This window comes from Pogona vitticeps, chromosome 3 (genome assembly GCF_051106095.1).
Source record: "Pogona vitticeps strain Pit_001003342236 chromosome 3, PviZW2.1, whole genome shotgun sequence".
In the NCBI taxonomy this organism is placed as follows: Eukaryota; Metazoa; Chordata; class Lepidosauria; order Squamata; family Agamidae; genus Pogona; species Pogona vitticeps.
In genome coordinates, this window is record NC_135785.1 from 15708724 (window position 1) to 15736596 (window position 27873).

General features: G+C 42.5%; 1 protein-coding gene across 1 annotated transcript in view; it reads left to right on the forward strand.

Annotated features, from left to right (window-relative positions):
• Positions 1-27873, forward strand: part of SPATA16 (spermatogenesis associated 16) — a 194442-nt gene that overhangs the window by 105672 nt on the left and 60897 nt on the right. Inside the window, exons 4-7 of the mRNA XM_020793822.3 lie at positions 624-708; positions 21587-21734; positions 25054-25200; positions 25990-26102. Coding sequence (XP_020649481.3) covers positions 624-708; positions 21587-21734; positions 25054-25200; positions 25990-26102 — 493 coding nt within the window. The remainder of the gene's footprint in view (positions 1-623; positions 709-21586; positions 21735-25053; positions 25201-25989; positions 26103-27873) is intronic.

Consider the following 27873-nt stretch of genomic DNA (forward strand, 5'->3'; position numbering starts at 1 on the left):
CCAATTGCACAGGTACAAGATGGGGGATACCTGGCTCAGCAAAACTATGAGCGAGAAGGATCTTGGAATTGTCGTAAATCACAAACTAAATATGAGCCAATAGTGTGATGTGGTTACAAAAAAGGCAAATGCTATTTTTGGTTGCATTAATAGAAGTATAGTTTCCAAATCCCACAAGGTGCTAGTCTCCCTCCTAACTGTTAGAGCAGTACGACAGTGGAACCAGTTACCTCGGGAGTTGGTGAGTGCTTCAACACTGGAGGCATCCAAGAAAAACATCGATAATCACCTGGCAGATCTGCTTTGATCGAGGCCAACAGGTGGTTGAACTTGTAGGTCCCTTCCAACTTCACTTTGCTATGATTCTATGAATGTTGCAGCGAGGAATGCTTTGGTTTATAATTCAAGCCACTCCACCCCCTTTCCCTCTCTTGTGTTGATTCCAGTAGTTGTGATGCCTAAACAATAACATTTCTGTGTTCTAGCCCAAGACTCTATATTTCATTTTAATTTTTTGTACAATGATTTGGCCTTTATGCCACGAGCATGCCACTCTTGTAATCTCATCCATCTTATATCCTTTCCTCAATTATTCTACTTGCTTATTCTGTTTCCATCCTTAGGAGTGCCATGGTCGCTGATTACATATACTGGCTGTCTGGAGGAAAGGAGCAGCATACCAGCAAGCTCATCAAACTGTATTGGCAGGTAAAAATTGATGACCCAGCTAGGAAAGAGGTACCCGTCCTGGTGTTAGAACCTAAATGAAGGATTGGTGCTTAAAAGACTGCCAGCTAAGGTAACTCTGGGGCGTATCAATCAAGAGGCCATTATAGCACAGTAACGTATTTATAATGAAGGAGATTTTTCCAGGATTAATTTTAAAGGTAAAAATCAAGGTTGTTAACCCTTGGCTCATACTTCAGTTTTACAGGCTACTGTAAAATTTGATTGCTGATAGTGTATCATCACCAGTTCTAGCTAGCTAGCTACCTACCTATCTACCTACCTGCAGAGCTGGCTGGATAGCTCAGTGGTTTAGATATCTGACTGTGGAGTCAGAGGTTGAGTGTTCAGTTCCTCTTTGTGCCTCCCTAAAGAGCCAGCCTATGCAGTTATGGGCACAGTGCTAGGTTGCTTTAAACATAGGGAATGATAACACACTTCGACCTATACCCTGGAAAGGATCGCCATAGGTTAGAAATGACTTGACAGCATAGAATAATAATTATTTTCTAGCTGCATCTTGTGCCTGGAGGGGATGGTGCTTCCCAAACCCTTGGGGTGAATAAGACCCCTATTCAGTTTATGAGCCACTCATGTGTGTGAGTGTGTGTGTGTGAGAGAGTGTGTGTGTGCATGTATGTGTAACACACACTAAGGTGCTGCTCTAGATTTAGATACATCAGAAATTCCTGACCAAATTGGCCTCATATAACTTGTATGAGGTCCACGTCAAAGGAGAAAGGCCAGACATTGTTCTGGAATGATGCAAAGTCATTGTATTTGTGGTCCACAGCCCAAACTGAAACAGAGGGAGCACAAATCACAATGGCCACTTTCGTTTTTTCCTCTTTTTTTCCTTGTTTTCTCGTTTATATATATATAAAAGGAGATTTTAAAGGTGTCCTAAATAAATATGATATCTAATTAAAAGAATGGTATAGAGAGGTTTAATATAAGTATTGATAAAATAACATGTAATATTAACATTAAAGGAAGGTTGATAAATATTTGGGGAGAATTTATTGATTTTGTATTGATAAAAGGGAAGGGAGGTGCACCTGCCCAAAAATCAAGGTAATTTTGGAAGAGGAATAGGTATCCATGGAAGGAGGGAAAACTGGTTATATCTCCAAATGGTCCTGGTCGGAGGGAGTGCGATTTGTGTCTTCAACAGGCCTGCTCGGCTCTGGTATACCCAAGCCTGTAGTTTCCTAGATGGAATCAATCCATCTCTCTCTTTTTGGTCTTCCTCCTTTCTTGCTCATATGAAGCAAGAAATGCCTGGTGTTCAAACTGGATTCCAAAAACATAAACCCTCAATGGCATTTTGCAAGTATCCACTGGCTGCAAGAGTGCAGCAGAGAATTTCAGAAGAAGATACGTCTGCGCTTTACAGACTACAGCAAAGCTTTTGTGTGGATCATGAGAAACTATGGATTGTTCAGGAAGAAATGGCTGTGCCTCAATCCACGATTGTCCTGATGTGTAACCTGTATTGTGGACAAGAAGCTACCGTTCAGACAGAATATGGACAGAATGGTTTCCTATAGGCAAAGGTGTCAGACCAGGGTGGAAGAAACTTCAGTAATTTAATATATGCAATTCTAAGTGAGCAAAGACACTGTTAGTTATGGTACATGATTTTGCTCAACTGCATATATGGCATCAGTGGTTTAGGTATCTGGCTGAGGAGCCAGAGGTTGGCATTTTGGTTCTCCACTGCGCCTCCTTGACAGGGTCTGGTATTGATGATCTATAGGGTCTCTTCCAGCTCTGCAGTTCTTAAGATTATTATTATTTAGTTTGCTTCAAGTTTGTGAATGGCCTTTGGAAGATAAACATGGGCCTAAAGACTAACTCTTATGGCTGAGGCATGTGTTTCTGAAGAAGTTCTGTTCTGGGACAGAAAGCAGTCTAGTCTGAGGAAATAGATCTTGTAGCGAACAGCCCTGCCCTCATCTGTCCGTCACAGCTGAGCAGTGGAGAAGGAGCCAATGAGTGGATGGAAGGCGGTGCCAAGGGGGGAGGGGGCTGGATATAAAGGCTGGTGTACGGAGATTCTGTGAGATTCTGTGAGTGAGAGAGATTCTTGTAGTGAGAGACAGTGTGAAACTTAAAAGTGAACTTAGAGTGAGTTAGAGGCCTGTAAGAACGCTGAATGGAACAGAGAGTTGATAGAGCTTTAAAGTTAAAGTAGAAGCGATTCAAATATAAGTGATTAGCAACCTGTGATTTACCAATTGAAAATTAATCAGATGTTAACTTCCCTGATCAAATAAATGACTTAAGTTTTGAAAGCACACATATCTCCTTGATTAAGTGGTATTAAAGCAGTAATATCTGGTGGCAGCGAAGAAGGAAGAAGAGCGAGAGCCTCGTGAAGGCCTGGGGGGGAATAGGGGCTTCAGAGGGGATCGCCACAGATCTTACCTTCAACATCTTATTTTATCCTAAGCAGGGAAGAAACCTGCCTGTCACTTGCATATGCTAGCATTTTACAAGGGAAAATGCTCTTCCTCTTTTGATATTGCATTCACACCTCCCTCATTCTCTTTTTGTCCAAGTGTCCCCCTTTTACATTTCTGTTCTAGGTGCAAGAGTGTCATTTCATTGTGTCCGACTCTTCATGACCCCATGGAACAGAGCACGCCAGTCTTCCAATGCCTCCCGGAGTTGGGATAAATTCATGTTGGTCGCTTCGAGGACACTGTCCAACCATCTCATCCTCTGTTGTCCCCTTCTCCTTTTCCCTTCACATTTTCCCAACATCAAGGTCTTTTCCAGGGAGTCTTCTCTTCTAATGAGATGGCCAAAGTATTGGAGCCTCACTTTCAGGATCTGTCCTTCCAGTGACCACTCAGGCTTGATTTCCTTCAGAATTGATAGGTTTGTTCTCCTTGCAGTCCAGGAAACTCTCAAGAGCCTCCTCCAGCACCACAATTCAAAAGCATCAGTTCTTCGGCGGTCAGCCTTCTTCATGGTCCAGCTCTCACTTCCTCACTACTGGAAAAACCTTTGCCGGCAAGGTGATATCTCTGCTTTTTAAGATGCTGTCTAGGTTTGTCATAGCTTTCCTCCCAAGAAGCAGGCGTCTTTTAATTTGGTGGCTGCTCTTACCATCTGAAGTGATCATGGAGCCCAAGGAAGATATTTCTTCTAGCAAACTTAATTCCAGATTGGGATTCATCCAGTCCTGCCTTTCACATGATGTATTCTGCATATAAGTTAAATAAGCAGGGAGACAATATACAGCCTTGTCATACTCCTTTCCCAATTTTGAACCAGTCAGTTGTTCCATATCCAGTTCTAACTGTTGCTTTCTGTCCCACCTATAGATTTCTCAGGAGATAGATAAGGTGGTCAGGCACTCCCATTTCTTTAAGAACTTGCCATAGTTTGCTGTGGTCCACACAGTCAAAGGCTTTTGCGCAGTCAATGAAGCAGAAGTAGATATTTTTCTGGAACTCTCTGGCTTTCTCCACAATCCAGTGCATGTTAGCAATTTGCTCTCTAGTTCCTCTGCCCCTTCGAAATCCAGCTTGTGCTTTTGGGAGTTCTCAGTCCACATACTGCTGAAGCCTACCTTGTAGGATTTTGAGCATAACCTTGCTAGCGTGTGAAATGAGAGAAATTGCATTCATTCATTCATTCATTCGTTCGTTCGTTCGTTCGTTCGGTCGGTCGGTCGGTCGGTCGGTCGGTCGGTCGGTCGGTCGGTCGGTCGGTTGGTCGGTCGGTTGGTTGATTTGTACCCAGCCCATCTGGTCTAAAAGACCACTCTATAGTAAAAACTGTGAAATAATACAAAAAAATACAAAAAATTACATAAATCATACTGTAATAAACACAATACAATGACAGAATGGAAAATACATAAGGAGAGAATAAACAGAAAAGTCAGATATTAACTGGAGGGAAGACCTGAATGTATGGTAATTGGAGCATTCTTTGTCACTGCCCTTCCTTGGGATTGGGATGTAGACTGATCTTTTCCAGTCCTCTGGCCACTGTTGAGTTTTTCAAACTTGCTGGCATATTGAGTGTAGCGCCTTAACAGCGTCATCCTTTAAGATTTTAAATAGTCCCACTGGAATGCAATCACCTCTACTGTCCTTGTTGTTAGCCATGCTTTCTAAGGCCCACTTGACTTTGGTCTCTAGGATGTCTGACTCAAGGTCAGCAGCCACAGTATCTGGGTTGTCTGGGACATCCAGATCTTTCTGTTATAATTCCTCTGTGCATTCTTGCCACCTCTTCTTGATGTTTTCTGCTTCTGTTAGGTCCCTACCATTTTTGTCCTTTATTATGTTCATCTTTGCACAAAAGGTTCCTTTAATATCTTCAATTTTCTTGAACAGATATCTGGTTTTTCCCTTTCTATTATTTTCCTCTGTATTTTTGCACTGTTCATATAAGAAGGCCCTCTTGTCTCTCCTTGCTATTCTTTGGAAGTCTGCATTCCATTTTCAGTAACTTTCCCTATCTCCCTTGCATTTTTTTCCCTTCTCCTCTCTGCTATTTGTAAGGCCTCGTTGGAAAGCCACTTTGCTTTTTTATATTTCTTTTTCTTTTGGATGGTTTTTCTTCCTGCCTCCTGGTTACAATGTTACGAGCCTCCATCCATAGTTCTTCAGGCACTCTGTCCACCAAATCTAGTTCCTTAAATCTCTTCTTCACTTCCACTGTGTATTCATAAGGGATTTGGTTTAGATTATACCTGACTAGCCCAGTGGTTTTTCCTACTTTCTTCAGTTTAAGCTTGAATTTTGCTATAAGAAGCTGATGGTCAGAGACACAATCAGCTCCAGGTCTTGTTTTTGCTGAGTGTATAGAGCTTCTCCATCTTTGGCTGCAGAGAACATAATCAATCTGATTTTGGTAATGCCCATCTGGTGATGTCCATGTGTAGAGTCGCCTCTTGTGTTGTTGGAAAAGAGTGTTTGTGATGACCAGCTTGTTCTCTTGACAAAACTCTATAAGCCTTCCCCTGCTTCGTTTTGAATTCTAAGGCCAAACCTACCTGTTGTTCCTTTTATCTCTTGACTCCCTACTTTAGCATTCCAGTCCCCTCTAATGAAATAACATCTATCTTTGGTGTCAGTTCTAGAAAGTGTTGTAAGTCTTCATAGAATTGGTCAATTTCAGCCTCTTCAACATCATTGGTTGTTGCATAAACTTGGATTACTGTGATGTTGAAAGGTATGCGTTGCATTCGTATTGAAATCATTCTATCATTGTTGAGATTGTATCCCATTACAGCTTTTCCCACTCTTTTGTTGATTATGAGGGCTACTCCATTTCTTCTATGGGATTCCTGCCCACAATAGTAGGTATGATAATTGAATTCACCCATTCCCGTCTATTTTAGTTCACTGACACCCAGGATGTCAATGTTTATTCTTGCCATCTCCTGTTTGACCACATCCAGCTTCCCAAAGTTCATAGATCTTACATCTCAGGTTCCTTTTCTTTGCAGCATTGGACTTTCCTTTCACTTCCAGGCGTGTCCGCAGCTGAGCGTCCTTTCAGCTTTGGCCCAACCACTTCATTAGCTCTGGAGCTACTTGTACTTGTCTTCCGCTCTTCCTCAATAGCCTGTTGGACCCCTTCCAACTTGAGGGGCTAATCTTCCAGCATCATATCTTTTAGCCTTTTGTTTCTTTTCGGGGGGGGGGGTTATTGGCAAAGATACTGGAGTGGCTTGCCAATTCCTTTTCCCAGTGGATTGTGTTTAGTCAGAACTCTCCACCATGACCTGTCCGTCTTGGGTGTCCCTGCACAGCACAGCCCATAGCTTCTCTGAATTATTCAAGCCCCTTCGCCACAACAAGGCAACAAACTGTGTAGGGGTCTCAACTTCTTATGGAAAGACAAATGTTGGAGGAGTGGGGGGGGTGTCCTGCATCCTTGCTCCCAGCTACTTTCACTCACAATCAAAGCTCGGAAAATTTAGCATTTTTGACTACAACACGCAGAATCTTTCAGGCAGTGAGGCAGTTTCGCAAACACCCTTAGGCAATGGGGTCTGCACCACCACAAAGAAAAAAAAAGCATAGGAGAGAGGAAAGGGATTCTAGTGCACTAATTCTGACCTAGGCAATCAAAACTCATTCAAGAGAAAGAAGGCCTTCATTTAATTATCTGCACGATAAACACACACACACTCCATCAGAATATTTCCACAAGAAACACAAAACAAAGCAAAAGCAAAAAAAAAAAAAAAGACTGTTTGGTAAATTAGCTGAGCTGGATAAATTCTGGTGTAGAATCAAGCCCTGATTATGAGCTGTAGATTGTGGATTAGGTTATATGCACACTAAGGTGTAAAATCACCAGTTCATCTCAAAGCCATCATCTCCATGGGACCAATATTGACAGAGGCTAAGCTGTTGGCATTGTCTGTCCGTTTTAAACCATGATCTTTCCCCAAGTCTGGGTTCTTTTTTGAAAGAAAGAAATCCTCTGTTTGAGAAGCGCTTCTAATCCTTTTGTCCTTGGGGAGAGAAGAAGCAGAGCATTTAAGTAGCAGCCCTTTTTGCTAGGCACTGGCAGCTGTGTGAAATTGATGAGGATCATGAGTGTAGACCTGCCTGGCCTCATGCTTCTGCTAGCGCTAGAAGGCAAATCCTGCTGTAGAGACATCAGCTTCTATTAAAACCTGTTCTTAGGGCACTAAAATGATACCATTGTTCACTAGCCAAACATCTTGCCCGCTCATTTAAAGAAAAGAATAGAATTTTGGGACACCATGAACTATATTGATTATCGGTCAGTTAAACCTAACCTTGGGCCATGCTGGTTGGTGGATTATGGGAGTTACATCCCCATACCTTTAAAAAGCAATGTTTCCAAGCTGTGTTCAATCTCAACAGTCAGTAATAAACTCTCCAGTGAATAATACGCTTGGATTATGGATCCTACCTCTGGGCAATCCCCATTTTAGCTGTTCTTCTGGGGTCAAATTGTAGATTTTATTTTTAAAATGTCCTGTATGCCATCTTTTTCTCTCTCCTGATTTCTGCAATTATTTGGATTTTTCCTGCAAATAATAGGACAGCATGTCATTCGTCGATGCTGATGTTGGGAAAGTGTGAAGGCAGGAGGAGAAGGGGACAGCAGAGGATGAGATGGTTGGACAGTGCCATTGAAGTGACCAGCATGAATTTAACCCAACTCTGGGAGGCAGTGGAAGACAGGAGGGCCTAGCGTGCTCTGGTCCATGAGGTCACGAAGAGTCGGACATGACTAAACGACTAAACAACAACAACATGTCATTCGTAGAGGATTTCTGTGATATTCCCATGGGTCCATAGAGGGAATGTGGCAGGGTATCTGTCATCAATAAAAACTGATGGCAGATCCAACAACCACCTCATGAAAAGCCCACACGGTATTCCAAAATGCCATTCTTTATGTATCTACACATACCACCAGCGTACACAGCTATTTTACATGATTCCTTGTTTTATACAGCTCTATAAAGTAGGTTTGTGTGAGAGGTTGGCCCAGGGATGCCAAGAAAGCTTTATGATTAAGCTGGGATATTCTTCATATACTCTTTAAAGAACATGCCCAGTTCTTTTGTTTAACCTCAGAGGGCTTGGTTCCAGCCCCCTGATCAGCTTGTTGCCCTCCTCTGAGTTTGTTCCAGTTTGTCTGAATCCTTCTTAAAGTGTGGTGTCCAGAACTATATACTATACTCAAGGTGAGGCCTAACTAGTGCCAAATATGAGACAACTAGTACTTCATGGGATTTGGAGAATATTCTTCCATTAATGCAACCTAATATCACATTTGCCTTTTTTGCAGCTGCATTTTACTGTTGGCTCATATTTTGCTTGTGGACTACAATAATTCCAAGATCCTTCTCACATGTAGTATCACTCAGCCAAGTATCCTCCATCCTGTAACTGTGTGTTCGTTTGTTTTCTTTACGTGTAGAACTTTGCACTTATCCCTGTTCAATTTCATGCTTTTGCTTTCAGCCCAGTGCTCAAACCTATCAGGGTCTTTTTGAATTTTTGTTCATAAGCCTTCATCTGTCTTTGTCTCTGAGTTTGCATCTCCCCTCTCCCACCTTCCAATTCAGTTTCAAGCCCAACTGATAAAGTTCTTCACGATGATGGCCAAACGCATTCTTCCTAGTTCACGTGAGGTGCAACCCATTACTTAAGAGCAGTCCATCTTCCAGGAAGCAAAGCCGATGGTCCCAAAATCCAAATCTCTCACATTGGCACCACCTTTGTAGCCAGCTGTTCACCCAGAATATTTCCCTTTCCCACTCCCTAGTCTGGTGTCTCAGCTTTGACCCTTCTGCTTTGGTCGACACCAAGAGAAGCCCAGGCGAAGGAGGCTAACCTTCTGATAGCATTGTTCCTGGTTTTTCTGATGCACTCAGATCCCCTTAAGCACTTCAAAGGGGCAAGAGGGGGAACTGAGGGGCCCTGCTGAATCTGTGAAGTGTGTTGAGGTGTGGAAGCAAAAAAATCTCTCAAAATCAGATGGACACACTTTCTGAGAGCAGCGCTTTTCTGTCCACAAATGGCAGATCATGAAGCCATCCTAAAATGTAGAATTCAGTAGCATAAGCTGTAGTGATGGGGTCAACCTGCCTATTTATGAAAGAAAGAATTGAACATATTCATAAGGAATAAGACTAACCTAAGTTTTGTGTTAACTCTCGCACTGGAGCCATCCACATCCCTCTGAATACTAGTAGCTGAAGAATATGAGTGGGAGGGAAGGTGTTATTCAGCTCACATCATGCTAGTGAGTTTCCTGTATCCAGCTGGCTGCCTATTGTAGTCCAAGAATGCTGCACTAGATAGGCCTTGCTCTGATCTTGCAAGGTTCATACTTTCTTATGTTCTTTAAAAGGTATATGAAGAATATATGCTTATTGTTACACTCCTTTTAGGTTATTTTTATTTCCTACCGATGGGAACAACATAGAATGGCATAGTGCACTTTCCTCGTTTCCCCATTCAGTAGTGGTTATTCAATGAATAAAACATCCCGTGTACAATAGCTGAGAACATCTCGCTTATCTTCCATTTTATACTTCCACTAATATAGGTCACGTTGCATATCAGCTTATTATTTAGGTTCTTAAATGTGTTTAATAACTTAAGACGGCAGCTGTATTTCTGTACATGGTGTAGTTATTTTAAAACTGGTCTTGCAGAACAGCCAAAAATATATCTTTGTGTTCCGCTAAGCACTAAAAGGCAAAACCGCAACGGCTTAAGAGATTTATTTTAAAGTTCAGGGAGTGTTAGATGCTACAGCAAACTGTAAGTGTATTATTATAGAGGAAAGAGGATCCAGACTTAACACCTCTTCGATCTAGCAAAGGAGATATGTATACACTGGTAGACTTCCTTTGTAGATTCCTTTGTTTTATCAGGAATTGCCTGAACAGAGTGTATGTGGATCCAGAGGGGCATCCAGAAAGCATCTGATGTAGGTCCCACTTGTATGATCATCGTCTTGGATGGTGATGTTCATTTCCCGCATGTGTGGGAATATGCATCCCTATTCAGAGTTTAAGGTGGCTGGACAGCTCAGTGGTTTAGGTATCTGGCTGTAGAGCTAGAGGTTGGGAATTTGATTCCCCACTGCACTTCCTAGAAAAAGAACCAGCCTATGTAGCCATGGGCAAGCTGCACAGTCCCAGGGCACCTCTAGAAGAAGGGAATGGTAGACAACATCTGAATACTCACTATCTCAAAAACACTGGAAATTGTTGCCATAAGTTGGAACCAACTTGATGGCACACCATTACGGGATACTCAGTGTAGTGCATTGGACAGAGTGATGGGTTAGTACTCAGGAGGCCTGGGTTCAAATCCCTGCTCAACTGTAGAAGCTTGCTTGGAGTGTGGACCTGGTAAAACCACTCCTTAAATATCTCACTTCTCACAAGCCCTGTTAGGGCCATGATAAGTGGGCTCTGACTTGACATCACATCACATTACATTCAGAGTTTTAGGCTGCCTGCGGACTGTTGTGTAGGACGTATGCAAATATATTTTAAAGAGTATATGATGATGACGATAATCTTACAACTGCAGAACTGGTTCATCAAGTCCAGTCCCTGCCAAGGAGGCCCAGTGAAGAATTGAACTCCCAGTTTCTGCGCCAGATAACAAAACTACTGAGTTCTTGATATATGAAGAAAACATGTTTATTGTATTGCTCTCCTTAGGTTATTCAGGGTTTCTGTTTGATATTCTGGTGCTTAAAAAGCCTCACAAGGAAGGGAGAGGGAGAGGAAAGATCAGGGTGGGGGAAGGAGCATCATATTTCCCAAATGTACATCCCTGGAGGTGACTTCCTATGTAACAATAACTTTGTGTAGCATTATTAGCACTCTGGAGGGGCTGCTATTGGAAGAAAGGGACAGAGAAGGAAATTTCTGCCAAGCTAGTTGCACATGCATACATGCCTCATGAGTAAGTGATGAAAGAAGACAGGATTCTAAGAGGGACCTTTCCCTCTTGGGATGGAGGTGTGCAGATTCTTAGAAATCCCATTGCACCCCAAATTAATATTTTTATGTAGCTCAGTCCAGGATGTATCCAGGTCTCTATAGGATGCCATGGCATGTTGCTGCAAAGTCCTTTTTGGCCACCTTAACCACCAGCCACTGCCTTGATGCCTTCCTACCAGGCAAGACTGTAATAAACTATCAGGTTGTGTTACATGGGAGACGGACACATTTGAGGCCCAGTGAATCAGGAAAATACAGAAAAGCTAAGTAGACAAGTTTCATTTATATTACAATTCTTGTAATTCTACAAAGAAGACCAGTTCTTTTTCAGGCCTGCCATTCACCATTCCTTCACTGTAGCCCAATGGGGGAAAAACCTGGTTCAGGATCAAACTATAAGTTACAGATCATGAGAAACTGAGATCGCACTAGCTTTCCAGAGGCTCGATTACCACAAACCCTCATGTGGGAACAACCACAATTGCAAATGAAGGCCATACTAATGTTTCACAAAGCAATGCAAGCTGTCTGTGATTATCAGACATCTTTCAGCATCTAGGAATTCCATTTTCCGATGACAAGCAATCTGGAAGTTATAGTTCGAGCCACATTTACTTCAGGATGGAAATGAGCTGGACAGGATGGATAATCTTCACTTTCAGATGTTCCTGACACTTCACTTGTCTCACCTGATATTCTTCTACTTCCGCAGGGCAAGATCGCTCTCTCATAACTGTAACTAAACTAAACTCCCATTAGCAGAAGAATTGCAATTACAATGCCACAAAAGATGTGCCATAATCTGTCAATAAGCAGCAACCATACAGGCAATGCAGCTATAACATCATGATAGCTAAAATAAACTAATTACAAGGCCTTTATTATTTGTAACTGGTTACTTCCAAGCTCTGTTTGTAACAAATACCTATGGGAGACTTGACCTTCCCTACTCCTTCACCCAAGAAGTAAAGACAAAGAGCTGAATCCCTTTATTATTTCCTATCTGATATTCTAGCAGTTTGAGGATGCCTGGGTCCCATTCCTTTCTCCCACTACACACCTCCTGCGTATCCTATCTTCCCCCTCATGCTGACATCTCTGTTTTCATGTCTCCCACCCTCCTTGAAATAGGTTATCCACCTTTTTATTTTAGCTCATTCTCCATGGAACCGAGAGCTCGCCTATCTTAACAGTAAAATGCCAGGACAGGCAAGTCCGACCTTGTGCCTCTAGTGTTGTTGCTGTGCATGTTTGTCAGTGATAAGTAAGAAGTCTGTGCGCCTTGGGCTTTGGCAAAGGTCAGAAACCCTCAGCAATCTGATTGCTGCTCTGATTGTCTCCTGGAGCTTGTAAAGAAGAAGGAGACTCTGGAAAGAGTTTTTAGAGCCGTGGTGCCTTTGTTTGGGGGCACTTTTGACACAAAGCCCGTAGCCTTTTCTTTGCCACCCTAGACATCCCTTGGAAACTGAGAAAACCCAGGGCTGAGGAGAAGTACTTGTCTGGCTAGCACATGTGACTACCTCAAGGCACCTTCTCCTCCCCAGTTCCCAGACCGGTTTCGAATGTAGATATCAAAAGACTCCATCCTTTCTCCCTTTCTGCTTTGTGTGTTTGCAGCTGCCTCTCAGAACACCTTGACAGTCAGAGGTAGGCAAATATAGCCCTACCTGCAGCATCCAAAGTCCATTTTGGCGGGGACCCAAGTCTACATTTAATTCTTCCATTATCTCTTATGAGGGAGGACATTTGAGGAGGAATATGTGAAGAGGAGAAGGGATTAATCATAGGAAAGACATATTGCCTTGAACATCTGCCTTGGCCTGTTATTCCCTTGTTGTTTTTATGTTTCATCAAGTTGCCTCTGACTTACAATGACCCTATGAATGAGTGCTCTCTAAAATGTCCGGTCTTCAGCAAGCCTGCTCAGCAATTGCAGACTCCAGCCCATGGCCTCTTTTAGGGAGTCAATCCACCTTGTATTTGGTCTTCCTCTGCTCTTGCTGTCTTCCATTTTTCCTGGCGTTATTGTCTTTTATAGAGAATCTTCATGATGTGCCCAAAGTAGAACAGCCTTCATTTCAGTGTTTTTGCCTCCAGAGATTGTTCAGATTTGATTTGATTTAGGACCTACTTGTCCATCTTTCTGGCAGTCCAGGATATTCTCAAAGCACTTCTCCAGTACCACATTTTTTTTTAAAAAAAAATCAATTTTATTACCTTGTAACCAAGCCCAAATATCTGGAACAGAAGCAGCCACATATGGCTTATTTTCTCTTTCTCATTTTCACCAACAAACCAAGCCCTCTGTTATCTCCCCTTTGTCAAACCTTAGAGTTTTTTCAGGGCATGGCATATTACAGTCTGTAATACGCCATGCACACCCATAGTAGCAATTAATAGGTTGCTATGCACATTGTATGGTTGTGTTGATACATCCTTCTCAGTCAGTAGACGTTGGCAGTGTTTGCTAGGGCCTCAGCGGGCACCAAGTCACCTGAAAGGTACTGGCAAGGAAGAACATCACAACCTGGTTGCCCCTGCAAAGGGTCAGAAGATATTTTGCCATTTGAGGCAAGGCAGGAAATGAGGCCATCTACCCGTGCAATGCAAGGTACATAGTAGCCCAAGACAGCCATGTGGTGTTTGATATGTAAAAATGTGATACGATGCTTGCTTTCTGTTGCCTTTTTCCACTGAGCTGCTGGATGGCTCAGTAGTTTACTTATGGGGCCAGAGGTTGGGGGTTCAGTTCCCTCACTGTGCCTGCTTGGACTCGACGATCCATAGGGTCTCTTCCATCTCTGCAATTCTATAATGCTGATGTTGCTGCCAACATTCAGCAGTATAATCTACTGCTGTATTACAGTTACACCATTTTCAGGAGTCTTGTTCAAGTTGGTGCGGCTTTGAATATGTTATTGCTTGAGTTTACAGAGTCCTGTTCCATCCAGGAAGAAAGAAAGATTGCTTTGCTTTGCCCTTCAGCATAATCAGTATCTCGACCAGTGGACAATCTGCTGTGAATATTATCTCTCCTGGAAAGATAGTGCCATGAGGGTTGTGACCTCCATTTAAGAGATACTGGTTGAAATCCTGTTTGGCCTGCTTACGTTGCAACTATACTACTGGATAGCTCAGTGGGTTAAGCACTTGCATAAACCAAGTGCCTAAACCAAGCCAAGGGTTGGGAGTTCAGTTCCCCACTGTGCCTCTTCTTTGGGGTTGGACTCAATGATCTATAGGGTCCCTTCCAGCTCTGCAGCTCTAAGATGATTATTATTAAAGTAGGCCTGCTTGAGTCAATGGAACTTACAGAGGAGTTCACCTATCAAATCCCCACTGATTCAGTAAGCCTACTCTAATTCAACTTAACCCACTAAGCCTCCGTGTGGATGAGATACCTGGAATAAAACCATATGTACTTAAAAAAACAAAATAACTCTCCTTGTTCTGATTGCAACCCATTTATAGACTCAGTATTTTAGGATCATGAAGACTAGCTCACACATTAAAATCTGGAGGATGATAAAGCAAACAGCAGTAACATATGTGGCTGATACTGTGCAGAAAAAGCGGTTCATACTCTCCATGGTGATATTTACCAGCCTCTCAGCTCTTGCTGACCCCCAGAGGTGACCTTTAATTGAGGATCCATTCCAAACCAATCACAGTGTTTGTGTTGCTCAGACTGGAGATGTCATCCAGATTTTGTTGGCATGACCCTACCACTACTGCTACCAGGGTATCAAAGTCTGGTTACATGAAAAGTGAGTAATGCAATATAAGTGCTAGGAAAAAAACTTGTAAACTACAGAATCTTGTAAGGTAAAGGTAAAGGTAAAGGTTCCCCTTGACATTTTTAGTCCAGTCGTGTCTGACTCTAGGGTACGGTGCTCATCCCGTTTTTCAAGCCGTAGAGCCAGCGCTTGTCCAAAGACAATTTCCATTGCCACGTGGCCAGCGTGACTAGGGCACGCTGTTTTACCTTCCCACCGAGGTGGTACCTATTTATCTACTCGCATTTACATGCTTTCAAACTGCTAGGTTAGCGAGTAGCTGGGACAAAGCGACAGGAGCTCACTCTGTCGTGTGGATTCAATCTTACGACTGCTGGTCTTCTGACCGTGCAGCACAGGCTTTTGTGATTTAGCCCGCAGCATCACCACATTCTCACAGAGTCTTGTACATATGGTCAAAAGATCATGAAGCTTCAGAACCTGCGATATGTTCGTAAGTAGAAGAAGAGTACAATCAGTGATCAGATTGTAAGCACAATATTGATGTGAGTCTCACTTTCTGGGGTTGATGCATACTATGGCAGTACTGAAAGTGACCCCCACCCACCCATCATGTTTGCCCACCCCTCCTTTGGTCTGATTTAGGCTAAGTAGAGTGGCTACGTCGGGCAACAGATTTAGTGCATCATGAAAACGTTATTTCCTTTATTATTATTATTATATGTTTAGTGCTGAGGAGGAGAAAAGGAGCCTTCTGGATTTTAATGTCTTGTGTGCTCACAAGAACTGGACTGTTTTAGCATCTTGACTCATGGCAAGCTTTAAGCTGGCCCTATCTAGACATAAAAGCCACCTGTTTTAGCTTGTAGCTTCTGCTGTGCAGTGTATTTTTAAAAGGGTAGGTTTTTGCCTTGTTCTCACCGTCCTGTGTGTTTCATTCCCAGGAGGAATTGCATAAGGGCAAACAGATCAAATCACTGTTTTCATCGGAGGCAGCTTTCGCCTGAGAGAGAAGTGGCATAATGCACAGCAAAGTACCTGTTTATGTCCATTACAAAAGAGAAGACAAATACCAAATTACCTCAGCCTCTCCATTCCAGCCAAGCAGAGACAATTGTCTCAGCTTTCGGAAACATTACTCAGATTTACTCATAACTTCTTGAGCAATTTTACATTGCCAAAGGATGACCTTGAGATCCAAAATATTGTCTGTTCAGTCTGCCAGTAAAAACAGCGAGCGGTAATTTCTCAGTTCCACGCTGAGATTTTCCTGTTAGTCACTCCGGGATGAAAACCTTCACCTTCTTCCTTTGCCTTTGTCAATTTGTCCCCACTAAAAGCAAATCACTGTTAAAAAAAGCGGCCATTTGGTTAAATTTATCTCATCAACGATCTCTCCAATTAATGTGCCGTATCATTAGACACAACACCACCTACCAAAAGTAAAAAGAAAGCAAAGATGGCTTTTTTTTCTGAGTTTAGATATAAGACGTAGAACACAGCACACAGAAGATGCACACCATTTTGTTGCTGCCACCCAGAGCTAGCTTGCATTTGCTGGGGGATTCTGGGAGCTAAAAAACCATAAAAACCAGTGAGAGCGCCTGATCACATGAGGCAAATGTTCCCTAGTTGTACCCTCGTTAGATCGTTGTATAAATTTCTGGTCACACAACGCATGGCCATTATCGCATCATTTTCCCAGCCAGCAGTGTAGCTGCAGTTTATTTCCCCTTCACCGGGAGGGTCATGTTGTTTTGTTCTGATGACGTATCGAAACATGCCTTACCAGTATTGCATGTGTGAACATCAATCCTACTGGGGAAAACAGAGATGGGAGAGTGGCCAAGACCAGGCCCACCCAGCCTTTGCTAGCAGAGGGAGAGAGGGAGGGATGGGTTAGGGGCTTTTTACTTTAATATATATTAAATATATGAAGTAAGGGACTGCACCGCCCCAGGAGACAAGACAGAAAATAAATCAGTTCCATGATGTAGCCAGTCATAACATTTCAAATGGGAAGAAATTAATCAGGAATATTTTAAAAAAATGAGAAAGTTCATCCAGGTATATATATGGCTATGTCCCTGCCATCTGCAAAATGTAGTTGAAGATCAAACGTACAAATCTGATGGGCATACAGCTTGGATGTCCCACAGCTAGGCACACAAAAAAGTGATACTACGGAAAGTTGCAAGTGGGATGGGCAAGCCCTGCAGCAAAATGTCGCAATGTGCGGCGTGCATCTCCTTGGGATTCCCACCGTCCAATCCCACTCCTCCTTCCAGCTTGTTTCCAGTCCTTCAGCATTCCATGCCTGGAGCACGAACTGTTTTGTGGGTTTGAAAAATCAGAGAATCATAGAAGGGTACTGCTGGAAGGGACGCTAAGGGTCACAGCGTCCAACCCCTGGTGAAGGAGCAACCCACAGGTAAAGTACTCCTGACAAATAGGCTTCTAACCTGTAATTCGAGAGTGCCCATCTCCCCCATGAAGGCAGTCCCTTCCACTGTCAAACAGTTCTTGCCCTCAAGAAATTCTTCCTAATGTTTAGGTGAAAACTAATTTCTCATACTTTGAATCAATACTATTTCTCCATCCTCTCCATAACACAGATCTATCATTTCCTTGTTCTTCCTGGTGATTGTCCCCTCCTTCTGTTTTCTATACATGCTCCCCCCATAACCTTCTTTGGAATTTGTGTCCATGTGCTATTGAAAATGATTGGGTTTCCCTTATCCTGGAGACTCCATATCCATATAGTGCCATTTAGGACTAGACAACCATAAGTGTTCCCACTGGAACATTGTAGCTGTGGTGTTTACCCAAATCTCTTACTCTTGACCATTCGTTGCTATGGAAAGACTTTCGTAAAGGAAGGTTGTTTGTTAGTCAGACCTTTTGGGTGACAGGCAGCAAATAAGTTTGAAGTGATCACATTCTTTGCCTTCTTCTGTTGATCTTCTTTGGAACATTATACAAATTACACATACTCTCTCTTCAGTACTTAACCATTGCTGTGGATTTTTTTATAGCTATTGGCAGGTTGTATGTGTATATTATATTGACATTGTTAGCCACTTGCCTCGCCTCCCTCTCCTGTGTTGACTGCATCTCAATTTAGAATGCCTGCACAGAGTTTGTATTTCCAATTTCATGCGTGAGTTCCCCAAGTCACAAAACATTTGGCATGTGTCAACAGCAGATTCAGTGTTATTCTAGTCTCTATACTGGCTCCCCTTCTAGACATAGTTCAAGGTTCTGGATATATATGCTCTGGGCTGTGCACATTCTTAGTTCTAGGGAAAGCAACAAATATAGTCGCAAGTGCAAGATCCATTTTCAGAATTATATGAGTCCACTGGCTTGTTTTTCAAGAGATACTCTTTCTAGTCCTAACTGATGTGATCATGAGCTATACAGTGGTTCCCAACCTTGGGTCCCCAGATATTCTTGGGCCACAACTCTCAGAAATCCAGTCCAGCAAAGCTAGTGGTTAAGGCTTCTGGGTGGTTTATTCCAAGAACATCTGGGGACCCAAAGTGAGGAACCATTGCTATAGTATGAAAGCAAAGCTTGCTCACATCTCAAAAGCCAGGGAAATGGCTAACAGTTCAGTGCCTTGGAGAACACGTGTTTTTGGAAAGGGGAAGGAGAGATGTTGAGCAAAAAAATAAGCTCCAGCCTCCCGTTGGTCAAATTAAAAGTCTTCTACTGATTGTTCTGTTTTTCAATTCCAGGAAATGTGCACATAATTGTGCTTAATCTTTAATATGCCATTGGAAACCAATCCAAGATAAGAGTCTTTTACCTGGACCGAGAAGATCTGATGTCACTGTCACAGGCAATCAGCCTAAAACAGTTCACATCTTTCAGGGTCTATTACCTAGTCTGACCCTAGAGTTGGTATGTCATTAGAAGCAGAGCTGTCTTAAAAGATGATCATGCCTACATGTCCCTATATGAGCTTTCCTCTGTTCACATGTTGCAGCCTTTGCTGGTTCAGACACAAATCTTTGAAATAACATGCTTGAGAGGAAACAGTGTAATAGCAGGATATGTGCATTTCCCTTAACATATCATTTCATCAAGAATTTTAACTTGCTTCAGAGGATAGTTGTAAAGATAATAGAGAAGGAAACACCATGTACAAAAGCTGGAACAGGCATAGGATTACTAGTCATCCTTCAGCTATATACCTGCAGTTATTCCTGTATGGGCATTATAGAGCTGAGGAGAAATGCACTAGCCCTGCCTCTTTAGTCACTATTTCTGTCACCTTCTGCATGCAACAGGGAAGAAGCATCTTTATTCACAGGACTCTAAATGACAAAAAAACCTTAATTTTCCAAGATTTAAAATTGTGCAGAGAGTCTTGATGGGGAGAGGAGGATCTATCTTTTACAAAAACCATCCTCTAACACACACACGGGAAGGGTGGGGAAGGAGTGATGGAAAGATGGGCCATGTGTTGCCCATTGTTGGCCTCAACATGTTTGTAGCATCATTCGTTTGGTTGAGTGAAATGTTCACCTATGAGAATGCAAGGATGCCACCAAACGCATCAATCCCTGAATCTTTTTACCTGCTTTGAGGCTTATAAAATTATTCAGGGCCCCTAAGTGCATGGGCACATTTCTTTGCATCAGAAGAGAACCCTTTGTTTGAATGTATTCTTATTTTTATGGGCTCTCCGGATTTTTATTCTGCCTACAACTCTCATCGGCCTAAGTGAGGGATCATGGACGTTACAATCCAAAAACATCAGGAGGACCACAGTTCTTCCCTACTAAAGAGCTGTATTTGGAGTGCTATCTGGACAATCTCTGGCTTGAAGTTAAAGAACAGAAGTCTTGAAGATGTGCTGGATGGCGATGGTGGTTTCTTCTTAAATTATAGCATTTTTAATTTTATTTGTAAGTTCTGTTTCTAAATTTCCATCTATACCTATGTTAGTAATTATCATGAGGGCAAGATACTCAACTGTTCAAAATGGTGCCCACTGTTGTGTCTTCAATTTTTTTTTCCTTTCCACCTCCTTTCACACATCCCGAGGTCTGAATCCTTACTTTAAACCTGTATTTAAAATCACTCATCCAAAGAATCAGACATGTTACAGTTTTGCAAAACAGTTTTGTTAGACTGTCCTAAAGGAGGGAAGGTCAGAACCAAATTTGGGATATTTTAAATAGGCATTTCTGCAAAAACAAATAAAAGAAATAGTTACACGGAAGGTGGACCTGAGAAAGGCCTCCTTGTCTCTTGTGTTTCTGCTGGAGTTGGAAAAGTGATGCTGCACCTCATCCTAAATTCATTCATTTATTTTAATGTAGTTTAATGCACAAAAGCAGATGTACCAGCTTGGAGACGAAGGGAAGCATGTGGCAATCAAAGATCATATACTCTTTTTAAAAAATAAAAAAGTGGTCACTGGCAGGACACAGCATTCCTATCATATGACATCATGACATGCCCACCAAGCAACAATGTGCATGCCTGCCCACATTGTAGTGTCTCTCACCATTTGTATCAATATGAAAAATTAAAACAAAGTGTGTATGACAAGTGAGGTTGTGCCTGTTTGTAGCTAGCCCACAGCAATTACATGGTATTATTAAGGGTAAAGGTTCCCCATGGCAATTTAGTTGTGTCTGACTCTAGGGATTGGTACTCATCTCCATTTCTAAGCCGAAGAGCCAGCGTTTGTCCGTAGACACTTGGTCATGTGACCAGCATGGCTAGACACAGAACGCCATTGCCTTCCCACCAATGTGGCACCTATTAATCTACTTGCATTTGAATGCCTTTGAACTGCTAGGTTGGCAGGAGATGGGACAAGCAACAGGAGCTCACTCTGTCCCCTTTTGATCAATAGCCCAGTGGCACAGCAGTTTATCCTGCCACGCTACCCTGTATGGTGTTATCACAAAGTTGGAATTTAAGCAATAGAGAGGAAGCAAATTTCCAACCTCTGGCTCTACAGCAGGATACCTAATACCCATATTAGCAAAATGCAAATGTTCTTTTGGTTTGGTCTAGTTGGGTTTTTTGATGATGCATTTTCTGTTTTGTGGCCATGTGTTAAGTAGTGGCCTTAAAAGTAGACTTATTTGGGTCATAAAAGCATTTGCCTGTCCATTATACTGTGTGTGTGCTGCTTTGTCTCTGGATAATCCACATTAGAAACAACCTAAATTTAAATCAATTCTCCAAGCTTTGAACAAAATCTCTGGTGATATAGATATGACCTTCAGAGAAAGTAAAACTCATTTTCTTTTTATCTTTGAGATAATTTCTCTAATGCCTTTATTCTTCCTATTGAAAGCATAGGCTTGCCACAGTGAAAACTGTTTACAAATGTTCTTTTTCTACATTAAAATTGATTTTCAGAGGGTAAGATAGGCAAACCATTCTGGAATTAATTTAACTTTCTCTCTGATTAATATTCATCCCCCAAATATGTTATCATTGCATGACTGTGCAATTATTAAAGGGGAAATATCATTCATGGAGGTAATTATTTTTCGTTTTCCTCTTTATTTCCCCCCCTCTTTTTTAATAGCAGCTCATTTTTAAAAAAAAAAAAAAAAAGCACACCGTCTGTATCGTATCTTTCTTCCTTTTTCTAAAGGCTATGATTGAGGAAGCCATCACGCGAGCAGAATGCTTCTCGGTGATGTACACACCATTTGCAACTAAAATAAAGGCTGAAAATATAGACAAGCTGAAGGAAGGTTTTACCAAAAAGCATCCCGATTACGTGGAATACATCTATACAGGTGACATTTACTAACATTTACAAATGGGGCTTTTTGTGGTTTCCAGACAGAATTAAGCATTTTTACATCCATTGATTTTGATGTGATTGAATCGTGTTTTTTTCTTTTGGGACTTGACACAAGATGCTGCCTTATACCAAAAAAAGAGAGATCATTTTTCTGTCTAGAGTAATATTGTCAACTCTGCTATGATTGGCAGTGACTGTCCTAGTTATCAGACAGCACTCTTTTCTAGTCCTGTCTGGAGATCTCTGGTCTTCCATCCTGGTTAGGATGACCCTGACCCTGGTTAGCTTCTGAAGTCAGACAATTCTCCTCAAAGTAGTGCAGTGTTCTGATTTAGGTTTATGTAACCATTTCACCATTTATATCTGGCCTAGAGAGAGACCTCAAAAATGCAAAATGAACACCAATTCATAAGTCACTTGTGGGTCCTAACATTTGGCAGAATGACATGGCTGTCTCAGGCAACAGATATTGGGGGAGAAGGCAACAAGGCAAGCATGCTTTGCCTGGGCAGAGTTTCTTTGCTCTCCCTCCCAGGATAGTGCGAGACAAAGGAAATCTTGCAAATGCAACCTGAGAGGGTAGGGAGAAGGAGTGCCCTAGTTAAGTGCACTCCTTTCTCCCTCCTTTCGGCCTCAACGCACCCGCCCACCCTAGGTGCTAGTGTTAGTTTCCTGGTTGCCTTTTGGGGCTGGATAGGAATTTTTTTTTGACCCATCTCCTGATTGGCAGTGGGAGGCAGGGATTTTTTTGCCTATCCCACACTGGCCGAGGGGCATGGGCCATTAAAGGGTAGAAATCAGGACAGTCACACTGGCGGGTAGTGTGGAATGAACAAGGTTCGGTGAGTCTCCTTGCAATCACAGGTAATGTTATAGCACACCCAACGTCCCAGTGCTGTGGATCATGAGATTACAGTGTGCGGGGCGAAGGATGCACTGAGGCCACACCTGGGCCAAAGGTCACCAGTGGGATTGTGGCTCGGGGTCCGGGGGTGGTCAAACGTGGACCAGCCGGGGTCCCGCTGTCTTCAGGACCGTGAGACCTCAGGGCATGGGACTCCCCCCTTTTTTGGGATAAGGGGTCCACTGAGAGCCTGATGCATAACCTAATTCTGCACTACAGCAGCCTTCCCCCCCCCTTTTTTTAACGGTTGTTTATAATGGTTAACAGTAAAGTGTGGCACAGAGTTTATCCACTACAATCCTCTCAACTCATTACTATTCTGGGGTAGGAAGGCAATGAGAATCAACATTAATAGGCTGAGGATTAAAAATGTGTAAATCAAATGACCTGCACTCTGTTCCCTAAGCGAAGCCACCACACCCATGTGTGGATACCGTCTGGAGCCCCCTTTATATCTGGTTAGTCCCGTTTTGCCCTTGGCAAAAATTGAATAGGCCTTGAAAACAACAAAGGGGATGAAGCAGTAGTTGATATCCAAGAACATTAAACGCTTCCCTGAGCAGTCATTACTACTACTTTACATAACTGGGAGCTCCGAAGGAGAAAAAAATGTGGTTAATTTAGTGGCTAATACAAAATAAAGCTGAAAAGGGGTGAAGGTCTCTAGTGATGGGACAGCCCCCTGAAGTGGGACGCTGCCATGAAAGAGGAATTGGTGGGCTAAGGCAAGGCAGCCCAGCCAGAGCGCAAAATAAGAGGCATCTCAGGTGGGCCTTTCTGAGAGGTGACACGGAAAACAAGCACCTCCATAAATGAGTCGAAAGCTCACATTGAAGTGAATATATTAGCCTTTAACACAATACTTTTTGTATCTTTGGCTTCTGTTTGCAGAACCAAGTTATTTTTATGAAAGTGTTCGCAGTTCTGTACACACTCACTCACTCAGATGGGTATTGTATCATGTAGAACTGGGATAGTTGAAGTGTGGCGTTCAGATGTTTTGGGACTACATTTCCCATTACCCCCCCTCCAATCTGAATAAAGAAGGATGTCAGGAATACTGGGAATTGCAAGCCAACTTCTGAAGGACCACATTTTGCCCACCTCTGCTAGAGGGCATAATCTTTCACTCCAGTATGCACTGATGGGAGCCATTGTCCTTATAAACATACCAGTTAAGCTGCCCCGGGGCCTAAATATATAGCTGATTGCTCCCAGGCAAGTATAGCATCCCACCATTCTCCAAAAAGCAGGAGTGAGGAACCACTGACCTGGAGGTCAGATGCATCCGGTAGTGGCCCTGGGTCTGGCTTGTGGTTTTTCCCCAATCATGAGACTTGTAATGGGGAGGGTCCCATTGACACAAATGGGACCTTTCGTTCTAAATCACACTGTTGTGCAGGAAGGCACTTCTGAGGGCATGGTAGCTAAGTTAAATAACTAAGTTAATTAAGTTAATTAATTACCTAAGTTAATTCATGTTCTGCCACCACCCATGAAAATCTCTCCCCACTCACATACACAACAATGAAGCTGGCAAAGGAAGGCAGAGATTAGTTCACACAGATAGAAGCTTTTCCCTCCCTGAGCTTGATTAAAGCACAAGGAAGGTTTTCCGGGGGGGGGGGGAGAGAAAGAGAGGATGAACAATGGGGAGGAATAAAGAGAAGCAGGCAGGTAGGGAGAGATATGCAGAAGGAAGTGGACAGTGCTCACCTGGTCAACATTTCACTACAGCCTACTCATTCCTAATTCCTGTCCTGCCTACCCTTGTTACATATTCAGTCCCCAAAGATACTCCCCAAAAGGAACAAGGACAACATTTTTTAAAAAAAGAATTGCACATTCCTGTTATAAAATGAAGCCCTCACAAGTCTTTCTTACAGTACCCAATGACCTGCTGTGACTCGAAGTCCCACAGGGCATGGAAGCCTAGAGAGAATGGGGGCCACTGGATTTAAAAAAGCTGCTTTTTGATAACTGCAAGGACAGTAGAGGAAGATGGGGGGGGGGGCTGAACCACCATGGGAGGCCATGGAGACTGTAGAATCCACAGCCAGAGGTGATGCAACGCCCCTCCCCCGAAGACAGGAAAAAGAGTTTAGCAGCGACGCTATGGGAATCTCTACAGCAAGTGTACTGAAGAATTGTGTCCACAACTTGAAACTTGAATGTAGATGTCCTTAGCTGTTTCTGCAAAAAAAAGAAAAAGAAAAGAAAAGAAACCTAATTTGTTAAAGTATTACCCTCAATTATATTTATAATATTTTAATCCGAGACGGCTTTGACTTTTAAAGTTGCTTTCTGGAATTTAGAACAAAAATATGAAGACTGTCATCTTACACATTTCAAAGAAACCACTTGCATAATAATGGTAGTAGATATTCCTCCTCTTCTTACCTTTCAGACCCTCATGGACTACACACTTTGCCACAGACAGTTGACTGGTATAGTCCATCTCCACAGTCTTATTTGTTGACACTGGGTTTCAGAAACAAAGAGGTCGGGAAGTTCCTAGAAAAGATGTCTTGTAGGAAACTGCCAAGCTTCTCAGGTAAGCAGTGTGGGTCAGGTTCTGTCTGTTCATTCGCTTGGATTCATATTTGGATTGTATGTACTGCATTTGCTGGCATATAAGACTACATTTTTGCCCTGAAAAACATGCCTCCAAGTGGGGGGGGGTCATCTTAAACACCAGGTGCACTTCAGTTGGGATAGACATAGCTGCCCATAGTGGCCTTCCGATGCTCGGCCGGTGCCCATAGTAGCCTCCCGGTGCCTGCCCACCTCATTCTACATACTGTCCAGTATCACACGGTACCCAGCGCGGCCACGGCACGCATCTGCAGCAAGACAGGGGTGCCAGCGTTTTCGACGTGACTGGCCCGTTCTGCTCGACGGGAAGCAGCAGTGCTCCGGCCCGCCCTTTGTCTACGCAGACCTTACACATGCGCACTTGCACACTTGTGCCGGTCATAGGGAGATGCAGGGGAGGGCTAGAGGCGCTGCAGTCATGCTGCAGCCGTACAATGGTGACAATGAATATCACCTTTTATTTGGTGTGTGGAAGGTGTACGGAAGAGGGGGTAGTCTTATATGGCGAGTATATAACAAACTCTATATTTTGAGTGGAAATGTTGGGGGGGTCGTCTTATACACCCAGTCGTCTTATTCGCAGGCAAATACGGTATGTATGTATGTATGTATGTATGTATGTATGTATGTATGTATGTATGTATGTATGTATGTATGTATGTATGTATGTATGTATGTATGTATGTATGTATGTATGTATGTATGTATGTTTTTAGAAGCAAGTGTGACTTCTTTTAATTCCTTCTAGAGCACAAAGCCCCTTTTAGTCCTCTTACTAAAGAAGAGGCAGAGAGACACTTGGAGACCATAGGAAAAAGAATTTTGCCAATAATGGATTTCATTAGAGGCACCAAATTAACTGTGAGTACAATTATCTGTTTTGGGAAGGCACCTCCCCACCTTCTGGCCATTTCCATCATATGCTAAGGACTCCTTTGCAGTCAAATAATTAGGTGTCTTGGTCTTGATATATCAGACCTAACCTGAATTGTCCCTGATAGTCTGCAACAAGGATAAAGTGTTTGGGGCCAACTGCAAATTTTGGCTGTGCCCTTGTCAAAATGCAGTATTATTCTGGCAAATTTGGAAAACATAGTCATATAATCTAGAAGATTTAATGTTTAGCCCCTGAAGCAGTACCTCCTTCCAGTGCCATAGCTTCTATGGAGCTAAATTCAATTTTAGTCCCAACAGACCCGTTAAAATGAATTGGATTCACTGGTCAACAACACTACATAAATCCTATTGATTTCCATGGGTCTACTCTAGCTTAGGCTAAAATTGGATTTTGTCCAGTATGTCTTCTTCCACTACATCTAAAATAGATGTGATGTTTCTGATTTTTATTATTACCAATATCCTGTATATCTATTTCAAACAGCCAAAAATGCAGTATACCTATAAAAGCAGCTATCAGCTAAAAGCAAGAGTTTAAAAAACAAAAATCAAATGCAGCAATAAAAGCCGACCCTGCACCTCCTAAAGGATAAAAGAAATAGGTGAAAGGATTCAACTCTTTGATGGAGTACCAAGAACTTTGTCAGATAGCAGAAAATCAGCAAGAGAGCTATAGAATGCCTGAAAACTGGGATGGAATCAATAGTTTCTTAATAGTAGAACTTTGGGGTATACATCAAGGGTTTCATTTGACAACATGACCATGAGAGCCCCCTGTGACAAACCCAGACCTACTGGGATATGTCACACAGTTACACTAAGCTGCCACCAACCATTCCCTTTAAGAAGTCACACAGACCAGGGATGGATTTTTAAACAATAAAAAGAATAAGGTTTATTTTAAATACAAACAGGGTAAATAAAACAATCAGGTGAATCAGATAAAGTAACGTGGCTTAGTTTCACTCATACAAGCATACAGTTTGGTTCACACAGAACCTTAAGTTAAAGCCCAGACCCTGAACCTATCAGTTCTGGCTAACCAACAGACACCTGAACCTATCAGGTTGGTACTCTGACACACAGTAGTACCCTGTCTGACACACAGACTCCCACACCAACTCCTTCTTCCCAGCTGCTGCTTCGTCTGCTTAGCTTCTCCACACACGCATCACATATTTATACAGTACAGCCCCTCCTCCTGATGTCCCGCCTTCCACTCCCCATAGGATGGAACTTTCCCTCCAAACCCATGACAGACAGGTAACATCAGTGCTGTATGTAACACCTCCCCTCTTTAAAAGTTGTTTTGTAGGGGGAAAGCTAAGGTGCTTTTCACCAAAAAACAACCTGTATAAAATACACAAAAACAGTTATACATACCATATTATACTTACTCATACTTACACTCCAAGTTAACCATAGCAAATATGCATTTAAACATTTTACCATATACAGTACATCAATTTACCTTTATTAATACAAACCAAATTCAAAACCAGGTACATTTTACTTTTTATCAGCATTATATACACATAGTCCATGTTCTTTCGCCGTCTTCATTCTTCAGGTCTTCTTGATAAGGCGTCAGCAACACAGTTCACTGACCCTCTGACCACCTTCACTTCAAAGTCATAGTCCTTTTTGAAGTTTCCTACTCAGGTAGGACACTGGATGCTGGTCACCATTCTCATCCTCCTGGCACAGAACTGCTCCTACCCCGCTGTTAGACGCA